At 32.9% G+C, this 12,378-nt stretch overlaps 1 protein-coding gene across 5 annotated transcripts in view; it reads left to right on the top strand.

Annotated features, from left to right (window-relative positions):
* LOC136039588 (uncharacterized) overlaps positions 1-12,378 on the top strand; it is a 221,891-nt gene that overhangs the window by 191,519 nt on the left and 17,994 nt on the right. For all 5 annotated transcript variants that reach the window (XM_065723445.1, XM_065723443.1, XM_065723446.1 and 2 more), the window contains 3 exons: positions 3,873-4,074; positions 6,853-7,106; positions 11,180-11,372. In XM_065723445.1, coding sequence (XP_065579517.1) covers positions 3,873-4,074; positions 6,853-7,106; positions 11,180-11,372 — 649 coding nt within the window. The remainder of the gene's footprint in view (positions 1-3,872; positions 4,075-6,852; positions 7,107-11,179; positions 11,373-12,378) is intronic.

Here is a 12,378-nt window from a genome sequence, read left to right as displayed (position 1 = left end):
TGGATATGTTTGTCACTGAAATAGAAGACATTTATATGCCACTGGAGAAGTTTCTATGCAACTGAATGTATCAATTTAGTCACTTGCTTATAAGGTACAGAATTTTTGTGCCACTGAAATAGATCATATTTATATGCCACTGAAGTAGTTTCTAAGCTGCTGAACTTGTCAGTTCTCTTCCCACTAAAGGAGAATATGTTTATTTGTCACTGAGCATTTATATACAACTCAATTTATTAGTTTAGTCACTAGTTTATAAGGCACTGGATTTATATGCCAATGAACTAGAAGACATTTATACGCTACTGGAAACGTTTGTATGCCACCAAGGATTTATATGCGACTGAATTTATCAGTTTAGTCACTCGTTTATAAGCTACTGAATTTATAATGCAACACATCTATATGCCACTGAAATAGTTCTTATGCCGCTGAATTCGTTAGTTTTCTTGCCACTGAAAACTAATACATTTATAATAATACATTAATTGTTATATGCAACTAGATTTATCGTCATTCCACTTAAATAGTTCCAGTGCCGCTGAGTTAATATGGCAATATGGCACTGAGTGGTTATATGCAACCAAAGGCAAACCTAGAATAAATTTTTTTGGGGGGAGGGGAAGGGGGAGGGTGCCGATAATTGACCAAATTGACAATTTTATTTAAAAGATGATAAGGAAAGAGAAAAAACTAATTAGGGCACCAGGAAAATCTTGGGAGGTGCCCCCCCCCGGACCCCTGGATCTGCCCCTGTATACAGCTGAATTTTTTAGTTTAGTTACTAGTTTATAGTCTAGTGAATTTATATGCCACTGAAATAGAATATGCCACTGTTTATTGAATCATAAAGAATATTCAAAGCTTCTTCTTTTGTCAATTAAGGCGTTTTCAAGTTAATTGAAATTTTCTTAATTGTCAAATTAAGTACAAATGACTCCTTTTTAAGTTCATTGTCATTGTTTATGATACGCTTTAGTAGCCTTTTTAAACCACGAATTGAGTGACAAGGTACCGTTTTTAACGAGGCAGAAAAGATTAGACAAAGTTTTTGAACTCATAAAAATTTCTCGTATGAGCAATGTTATATTAAAATAGAATACCGTTTTCCACCGTCAAAAATAAAATCTGAAGAGGTGACGATTTTCAAAATTCATGTACACCAGGTGTCGCCTGGCAGGATTGGTTAAATTATACCAAGCGTGGCAGAATACTCTCTAAAATGAGCAGCAAGTGGCGGAAAGTGGGCATCACCTCGATAAAATATTTTCACGTTTTTTTTTTTTATATCTAATTTATGTCACAGTATAGCTTTATTATTTATAGTTTTACGAAATATTTTTTTTTTAATTTTATACTTGAATATTAAAAATCAATTTTTAAATAAATAAAAAGATCCTTTTTTGAAACATAAACTAACCATATACCAGTATCACCATCCAGAATTATTGGTTCCGTACATTTAGTTACTATTATTTAGTCACTTAGTTACTATTACTTGGTGACTTAGTTACTATAGTTATTTCAATTAAAATAGTAATATTAAATCGTAAAACTTTAAAAATGATTTGTCGGAACAGTAATTTTAATTTGAAACAAATTAATTTGTAGTAGTTATTAACATGTAGTCTTTAAATTTACAGTGATTATAAATGTCTAGTAAATAGATTATAATATTAATAGAGCCCATTGAATTTTTGGTACTTAACGGTTATTGGAAAGGCATTCAAGAATTACGCTTAGGTGACATCTCAGAAAACCGGTTTCATAGCTACAAAAACAAGGAACGGATTATACAATTGTATTGGACTCAGACATAGTGCATTGGACTCGTATAATTCGGGCTATATATTTGTACATTAGGGGTGGGGTTGAGGGTTAGGTTACGTTAGGTTAGGTTAGTTTTCCATAATTTTGTTTCTAAAGTATTATTCTATCATCATGTTTTGTTATTTTTCATATTTTTCATTATTAACCTAGCTTCACTTTTGGGTTAGTTCCCAATAATCGACAAGGATAACATTTTTTCTGATTGACATTCAAGAATATTAAGGCTACAAAGATAATTGAATAACACCGAAACTTTTAAGGTTACCCCGATTTATATCTACAGTTTACAGACAAAATATATATTTCAACCAACAAAAACATCTCAATAACACAATCACTGGCCCCCCCACATGTTTCTGGAGCCTGTAAAAGGGGGATCACGAAACAATACAATCAAACATTAAATTATTAATCATTCAACCACATAGAATGCTAAAAAAACACCTCACAAAATTAGAGAGCAGAAAAAAAGAAGAAAAAACAGGCCTGTTTCTTGTATTTTCTGAGTAGAAATTCAACTAACATTCTTTTCAGCATTCTCAACAACAACAGACTCGAACGAAAAATAGAAAACAACTTTGTATCTTATTGTATTGAACCAGAAGATAATTTTCAGCATTTTCATATTCTTTAAAGTCATCTTCAATTACAACTACGAACTACAATTTGTAAATTTAAAATGTAGGGGGGGGGGGGCTCTTATTTTTTTTCAATTATTCAGTGAAAACAGCAAGTCAATTTTTAATTGAAATCCCAAGAAAATTGTATTTTAATTTATTTTTTTTTCGGGAGAGGGGGCAATGTCCCCTCCCCTATTGATGCCACTGGGTAGAAGTTCCGGTAAAAAAAAAATCGTTCTCTTGACAAGTTGACGCAACTTTCTCTTTAGGAATGTGTGAGGTGCCTTTCCGACCGTAGTGTTGGCGGCGGCAAGGATTTCGGATCCGAATGCCCAGTGAGCCGTCCTATTGAATTTAACATAAATTATACCACTCAGTTCAAACTGTGTTAACTTTTGGAGAGGCGCGCCCGCCTAAAGTCTCAGGGGGGTGACCAAGTTTTAGGATTGACACTTTGACATATTTTTTTAAGGAATTTTCTCTGTTTGGTCCTAAAAACTAAATCTCTGTTAGAACTGAATGAACGAAAAAATAGAAGTGCTTAGAAAATAGTTTAATTAAAAATTAATAACTTATATTTTCTTTTTGAAAAACTGCATATTGCCTGTAGGTTTCTACGTTAATTTCAAAATTAATATTGGTTTTTTGGAATCAAAGAATTCAAATGAGAGTTTCTAGCTTGAAAAAAATAAGGCTACCTAAAAAAGGTGATGTCAGAGAACTAGAGGGAACCTCTGCATTAATACACATATTGGTCACATTGATGTAGAATGTAATTTATGCCATATCAGTTTATGCTGATATCTACCATCAAAAGTTTGTAAGTTGACGATTAACTTTCAAAGTTGCCGTGCCTCTTCCGGCTACGCGTGGTACGTTACCACAAGCATGGTAAACCTTTGCCATGATCATCACGTGCCACGTGGTCTACACGATTTCTAAAAGCAGGAAACTCCTCGTTTGCCGTGGTAATTCAAAGGCCACAGCATTCAAGGGAGACATTTTGAGTGGAAAGAAGTCTGAAAGAAATTGATTTCTTTTCTGATTGGTTTTCATTTACCGTTCATTTTATGAAATAGGGGTTTCCCGCTCTAGAAGTGGGTTTGATCGTCGAGAGCTAATGAATTTTTTTTTTTGTGGTCTTCTAGTCATTTGTTGTCATTTTGACTATTTTTAAACTATGTTGACTGTTTGAACACTTGGCCATTTGACCGATCTTTAAGAGTGACAAAGTAAATATAGTTTACCTTTATAGTAAATATATAAGCAAATGCCACATACGATATGGAAAGACTGACTGAACCAATCGATAAAGTGTTCTAAGTTTAGGAAGATGTAAGGTATTTGTCCTACTAGGCCAAAGCTTAGGACTAAGAAGTGGTAATTAGTGTAGATTTCTTTTCATTTTGACTATTTTTTCAGAAGTTCTCAGAAAGAACTAAAAGCCACTGAAATTTTAAGTCCAAAGAAATCCAAGAAAAATCGAAGATCTCCGATGAAATTTCAGCAAGTGTTTCGACGAGCGAGCAGCAAGGGAGAGGGTCTTAATGAAGGAAAAACGAGAATATTTGGCCAATCACTGCCTTCTATCTGTGATGGGGGTAAATTACCCCAACCAATCATGGTAAGCTCTATATTAGTATTAAATAATAAATAATAAAGGCTTGTGTCTACACCAAGCGGAAGATATCCGGAGGTATTTGATATGGAAGACATCCTCATTTGAACAAACTGGAAAATGGATGCAGATTAATCTGATCATTGTGAAATGATCAGATTAATCCTTCTCCATAGAAAAGTGGAAAGGAGTGGAGAAGGAAGGGCTAAATTCATGCAGAAGTGGGGGAGACCCTGGAACCTGGACTAGATAGAATGTCAGCTAGCCCCTTTGGAAAACTTAACGCGAGGTCCCTTTGGAGCTGTCTACTTTGACATAATTTAAAGTTGAGTCGAAATTTGAAAAAAAGAACAACATGATTTTATAATAAAATCAAAATGAGGAAACTATCATAGTCTGCCATCTATGGTCAACCTTCAGTAGGCTACCATCATTTGGGATTAGTAAAAACTAGGTAAATAGTAGATAAAGAAGACGGATATACGATATAAGATGGAATAAGAAGGTATTTTAATAATCTTTGATTTATCAACAATAGGATTAGGCAAATATTTAGAATTAAACTTAATAGTCGGTCGCCTATTGAATTTCACCATTAGCAGAATTCAGCTCCAAAATCAAATGTTTAGCTTAGACACCCTAAAACAAAAATTAAGAAATGCGTTCAGGGAAATAAATTTCTCTGAACGTCCTCCGTTTCCTTTTCTTGGTCAATTATTATATATTTTCGAACATTATATAGCCCACTTGCGTATTGCCATGTTCAGGCTGTAGCCTAGAGAAGATTTGAACAGTGACCACTCCTTCATAATTTTAGAGAAGAAAAGAAGGAGGGGATAATATGAAAAAAATCATAGAACAAGTGCATACTGCATTGTTATTATATAGTGTAATAATATAATGATATATATAAAAATTTAAAGAGGATTTGAATATAAAAAAAGGAAAAACAGAAGATTGAGCAAAAACTCGCCACAAAAAAAGTTCCATGTTGAAAAGGGGAACGAGGGGATAGAGTAGATTAATTATTTTGAATTTTGTGTATTGAACATCCAGTTAGGTCGTGAATATCATATACATTTTGTTATGTTATTGCTTTATTCATCTGATATTGTTTTTCGGGGTGAGGTAGGGATAAGGGTGGCTGGTAATGATTATGTATATAGATTTTAACAAAAGGTGATATGAATTAATTGTGAATCATATTTTATTAGCAAATGAACTTTTACAACATCAAATGGCCGAATTCATCGTTTACTGTCTGGTACATTAAAAAAAATAATATTGTCGGTACGTCATAAACGTTATGGGTCATTATGTTTTTTGTCAGGTGAATCAACATAAAACATTATAACATTTTCGCCCTTCGTCTGGTACATTTTAAAAACATGACGATTGATTTAAATCGATGATTGATCATGACGATGATTTATATATTTTATTTATTTATATATCTATATGTATTTATATATTTTATTTATAATTTATTTATATATATTTTATTTATATATATATATATTTATATTTATTTATTTATATATTTTATATATTTATATATTTTATTTATTTATTTTGATATTTATATATCTAAATAAATGATTGATCATGACGATTGATCATGACGATGATTTAAAAACGCTAACGAACAATATTTTATTTATTTAGAATATTAACAATGGCAGACACAAAGCTCTTTCTATAAGGCTCAGTTCTTGCATTGGTAGGGTTTTGAATTGGATTTTTTTTTGTGTTTTTGATCGAGGTAAACGGAACTTTGGTGGGAGTAGATATTGAAAACGTGGGTCAAGACACATTATTCCTGAATTAGTGCAAAGAGTAACACCTTGGGCCGCCAGGGTTGGGATGTGGAATTCCTTGAGGAGGAGAATGCAAAGTACTTTGCCCTGACCGTAAATAATTCTCAGGGCTCTCCTGTGGATAATTTCTAACCTATCGGACTGATCCAGCATAAGGCTAAAATGCTATACCGTGGAACCATGCTCAAACAGTGGACAGATAAAAGATATCTAAAGGCGGAGAATATGTGCTTTTGAGTATGAAAATCTAGCAAATAGCGATGGAGAGAGTTGGATGCACTGTACAGATGGGATGCACTAGTCTGTTCAATAATAAAACAAACGCCGGCCTCCCGTTTGTGCACCCATACAAGTCTATAAACTTCGAGTTTGTTGTTAATGTGTTTACTAATTTTAATAAAGACCGTGTCCCTCTTCTTCTTCTAAAAAAAAATAAAATCGGAAGTGGTCTTTCTATTTTCGTTGAAGAATAGTGAAATCGAAATATGATTGTATGAATTGCTTAAATGGGGACTTAGATTACCGTATATACTGAAAAACTTGGGAAAAATCAGGAATTCAGTTTTTGACGAAAAAACTTTCATTTACAGTTATGCAGTTTTTGGCACCGAACAGCTTTCTACCGAAGCTTTCTTTTGAATGTTTGGTTGTTGTTTGGTTTCAACCCATTGTTAATGTTAGGATTTTTTTTTCGGACGAAAAGAATGGTCAAATTGGACTGATCAGTTTTGTTTATTTTTTTTAACAACTACGTGACAACACTAATAAAAACGTGGTACTGCCCCCACAGCTTCCTAATTTTAAAATAACCAGAAAAGACATCGTAGAAAACTGCTGTTTTCAGGTTTGAATTTACTGAAGATGAATCCAAGGAGTAAAAAATATTTTTATTTTATGTTTTATGTTTTTAACTTTTTTATTATTGATTTTTGATTTAAAAATTGAAAAATGCCCTTTTTTTTAACAGGAAATTTTGCAACAATTAGCAGAGAATGGTCCATCTGCTGTTGGAATTTTTCGCAAATCTGCAAACGCCCGACAGATTCGCGAAATCCGGGAGCATATTGACAATGGAGTTGATGTTGATATCAAACAATTTCATGTCATTGTCTTGGCTGTGTTGTTGAAAGATTTTCTTCGTTCGTTACCTGATAGCCTCCTTATGAGTAGCAAATATTGCGCCTGGATTGAGGCCTGTCGTGTTCTTCCTAGAATCAAAAGGTTGGATTTAAGTTATAATTAAGGCTTACACATGCATGGATAGGGTTAGTGACGTATCCATAATTTTTCTTGGGGGAGGGGGAGGTTACATTTTTATTGTTTTTTACTGTCTAATAAAAGGATTTATCCTTATTTGATGTATTATTCTAATATTATTATTATATTTCTTATTAATATGTTATAATATATCTTGTATATTTATTATATTATTATATATCGAAGCTATTATTATTATATTTTCATGTAAAGGCAGTGTGGTCTTCAGTATTACCTAGGGCTAACCAGAGATATACACACTAGCATTTATGGGTTTCGGCGCTTTGAATTCCTGATCAGATCATAGTTGCGCGCCTATCACATGATGAAATATTTTGTACCACTATGATAAATAAACTATAGGAAATGCATGCATATTTGTATAATTATCAAGTATTTCAAAAACCATACATACAAAAGTAGATTAAACATATCCCTTTTAACTGTAAACAATGAATGGAAAAGAAACGCATAACATATAAAGTTATCTGCATCTTCATGAAGTCCTCCCCCTAAAAGTCCTCCCCGTCAATAATTATATATATATATATATATTATAATATATATATATATATATATATATATATATATATATATATATATATATATATATATATATATATATATATATATATATATATATATATATATATATATATATAAAGAAAGAATTGACTTCACCTTCATCCAGGCGAAGTCAATAGCTGGATTTTTAATTAATTATTTTTTAGATTTTTTATTTTATTCCATGTGCTTAATAAACACAGTCCCTTAAAATAATTTGCACACCTGCTCTGCAAATGGTAAAACAAGCAACAAAGAGACAAAAAGGTGTAAATTCAAGGCCATATCCAGAGGGGGGTTAGGGGTTTGGACCCCCCCCCCCACCTCAAAAAATGTTTGTCCAACTCGCAAAAACGAAAACAAAACAGAATATAATCAATGAGTTTCTAAAGTTATGTATATATATATATATATATATATATATATGTATATGTATGTTTTAATTCATTATTCGTTTTCTTCGTTGCTGGTTTTAAATTGTTTTCTTTAATCCGAGCTTGACTTTCATTTATTTATTTTTTTAGAAAGTTTAATATTTAAATATCTTTGTTTGACTCTTTTGTTATTTCGGGTTAGCATATGAGTTTCATGAAAGTGGCTATGGCTAAGATTTCTATATGTCTTGTTCCTTATCTTTTATTGTGACAGGAACTGCCACTGATTAGTGTAAGGCGTGTAAGACGTTTGACAATAAAATCGTTTTAGCTTTAGTCTTGAACATATTTCAATTATCTGAACGCATATTCAAACTTATCGATTTTACATAAAGTTCCTGCTGGAGAACCGAACTTTTGAACTGGTCTGAACCAGAAACGAATACTTGCCTGCACGAAGACTGAATATTCTGTATGGTTTTTGGAAAAACTCCAGAAAGTTATGCCAAATATTTAATTTTCTGAATAAGTAATTTCCTGAATAAGCAAAGCTTTAATAGTATTTGAATTTCGCTTAGCAGCCAAATTTTCCATCTACCCAATAAAGTTCATATAAAAAAATCAGCGAAAAACGTCTTCTTTTGGCGAATATTTGGTTTACTTCTGTTTTGGATCATATTTGAAAAATTTGCTTTTTTGGCATCAAAATTGTGTTTTAAATCTAGTAATGATTTCCTGCTCATAGTAAAAACATACAGTAACAGGATTTAATTTATAGGCCTATTTATAGGCTGAATATTCAGCTGATTTATGTTTCGAATTAGATTTTTATTTCTCCAAAAAAAACCGTGTATTTCTCCGAAAAATTCGTATTTCTCTTGGTAAATATGTACTATATGTATCCTTTTTTTGATGTGTCTAAGATATATAATAAATAGTTTCAACCTATTTTTTTCTCTATTTTCTCTTTACTAAATAAATGGACCAGAAGATTTTGTTTATTTTTTTTTTACAAATTTATTAGTGACTTATTATAAAAAAAAGCTATAGAACATATTTAATTTTCTCCAATTTGGAGATTTTCTAAGAAGACCAGATAAATTTGCTTATAATCAAACCTATGATTCGGATTTTAAATCCCGTTCTTTGATCCTTTTTGCTCGCTGTTTTATTGTACAAAGATGGTAGCATGAAATCCGACTTCCCTCGTAATTTAATTATGATTAGATTTAAGTTAGAATTAAAAGTAACTAGTGTCTATGTATATAAATATCTATATTTCATATATATTAAACATATATAATATCAAAAAAATTTGATTAGATAAACAATTGAACGAGACTTTAGCCCGAGCCTTCCTTACTAATCAAAACGTGTAGGATAAACAGTTTACCCAAACAAAGTAAACCAAAAAGATTAATCCATAAACCAGCAAGATTATAGCTTGTAACCATAAGCCATCATAAACTCAAAAACAAAAATATCACCTCAAATCAAAGGAGATGCTCCAAAATGGCCAGTGAATGGGAAAACCGTAAATTAGACCCTTTTTTGACATACAAGGGTTGGAAAGGAAAATAAGTTATTTTATTTGGTGTTGGGACTTGTTGTAAAATATTTTCAATTAGCTATATTTTATACACATTTTGATTTACACACATTTGTGCATTTTAAATAAAGTTTCTCGTGCTGGAAAAGTGAGATTTCTAACCCTGCCCGGCTCAAAAAACTATCTGAACAATTACAAAGACAGTAAATTCGGTGGGACATAAAATGGGGTTGCCAAAGTAAAAAATCGACTTCCTCGGAACTTAAAATGGCTAGATTTAAGCTAAAACCAAAGGTTAGAAGTGTATAAAGTTAATTTTTTCAATTCACTTTATTGTTTTAACTACATTTTTATTATCTATCTGAAGGGAGGTCTCGGTTGGAATATTTGTATTTTCTCTTCTTTTTTTTCAAAGACTGCAATTTATCTACTTTTTCTCAGTTGTGCTGTTTTTCTTGTTTTGTCTTGTCTTTGTCTTGTTTGTCTTGTCTTGTCTTTGCGAGTGTTACTTCAAAGATTATACCTATGTTAGTATATCAGCTTTAGATCAGTAATTTACGTTAGTAAATATTGGGATAATAGCCTCAAATTTTCAATCAACACCTTTAGAAATGTGAGTACCAACTTTGGTGAAAATCAAATAGGCTACTACTTATGAAATATGTGTCAACTTTAATCTTGGGACAATACGATCAGGGAATGATAATGACCGTAGAAAAATACCTAAAACGAGCATGCAGGGTATCTCCAAATTCTTTTTTTTTCAATGGGTATCGCAGGGTATCAACTTTGTAGGGTATCAGCTTTTGTCTTCGATGCGATAAAACAATCAGGAAGTGATAACAGCCCTGAAATAACATCTAAAATGGGTGTGCAAGGTATATCTACCCGATGGTATCGCAAGGTATCAACCTCACAGGGTATCAATTTTTAACAGCTTTTAACAGCCAATTTTGAACAGCCTAATAACAGCCCTAGAATAACACCTAAAAGGGATGTGCAATTATTGTATTTTCGATGGTTATCGCAGGGTATCAATTTTTGTTTCGATGGGATGATACAATCAGGAAGCGATAACAACCCTGGAATAACACCTAAAATGGGTATACAGTGCATCTCTAAATTCTTTCGTCTACGATAGGTATCGCAGGGTATCAGCTTCGCAGCGTACGAACGTTTAGGAGTGATTACATTTCATAATAATAATCGCGTTGGGCTTGCAGTGTATCTCTAAATTCTTGTCACGAGGACATCCATCAGAAGGGATCGTTATATTTTGACCATACTTTAAATCCTCGTCCTCAGGATATGTAACAGAAAATGCTGCCAGATTTCAAGGTTATCTCCTTGGATTTTTTGGGGGTTAAGTAATTAGACCAACTTAAGTTAACTAATTACTAAGTAACTAGAGGGGTGATATTTTGAGTTATCATTATAAAGGGGTTATTTACTCTTTTTTATTTTAATGCAGACATCATTAAAGGGTAAATTTGCAGCTGTGAAGACTGAGGTTCAACCTCAGTTAGATGCTAATTTTGCACTTTTTGCAGCCTTTGTGAGCAGTTACCTGCTTCCAACCGTTCACTATTGCGGCACCTTCTTTGTGTTCTCCATCGTGTGGCACGAAAATCGCCGCACAATCTAATGAGTGCCAACAATTTAGCAATCTGCATTGGACCCAGCCTCCTTTGGCCATCTCTTGATGGGGGTATGTCACATGTTACTCCTGAAAATTCAAAACAGGTAATTTGAACTTCATTTTAAAATTTTGACTTTATTCTTTTGTAATCTTTGTTGAAATTATACCGTCAAGCCCCATCTGCATCTGGGTGGCTGGTTGACCAAACAGAAACTTGCTGTCCCCCATTAGGGCTGGAAGATGTCATACCAAAGAATCTAAAGGAATTTGGAAATTCATGGGAGGGAATAAAAAAGTGAAGTTTTTCGTAGACTGGGATGGAAGAGGAGGTGGCAAGCAATGTTGGTTAGTTGATGTAGAGCTGGAGTAAAGAAATTTCTTAGCTTTGGAACTAAGCTGCAATAATGATAGTGGTCAAGTATGGATTTGAGTCCTTGAAAAGGTTGAGGAACATTAGATAAATGTTTTTCAGAGGAATTGTCTAAGGATAGTCTCTTGTACTCAATTGATTGGCCTTATGTTAATTGATAAGATGGATGAACTTGTAGTTTGACTCTTCTTTTTGGAAGAAAGAATAAAAAGAAGGGTTCAGATGGCTGGTTGAAGAATAACAGGTGGCCAAAAAATTCTACCCTCAAGCCACCCATCTCCATCTGGGTGGCTGGTTGTCCAAACAGAAACAGGCTTTCCCCCATTAGGGCGGGAAGATGTCATACCGAAGAATCTAAAGGAATTTGGAACTTATGAGAGGGAATAAAACATGGAAGTTTTTCGTAGAGTGGGATGGGAGAAGAAGTGGCAAGTTATGTAGGCTAGTTGACGTAGAGCTGGTTGGGCTAGTGTTAGAAGAATTGTGATTTTGTTACACTTCCCTATATTTGAAAGTACCTGAGAATTAATTTGATTGAAATCTAACACTCATTGAAGGTTTCAATTTTTTTCTCAAGACGTTCCCGAGAAATTGCAAATATATAAAACTATCAAAACTATGAACTGTGATATTACAAATATCGCTCGAGATACGCTAATTTGCTATATAGGTTATTGCTTAGCATCTGCAAAATAGCAGATGAACTGTTTTGATAATGGACTGGGTAAACATTAAACACA

This window comes from Artemia franciscana, chromosome 19 (assembly GCF_032884065.1).
Source record: "Artemia franciscana chromosome 19, ASM3288406v1, whole genome shotgun sequence".
Classification (NCBI taxonomy): domain Eukaryota; kingdom Metazoa; phylum Arthropoda; class Branchiopoda; order Anostraca; family Artemiidae; genus Artemia; species Artemia franciscana.
This window is presented reverse-complemented; position numbering and strand designations above follow the sequence as displayed.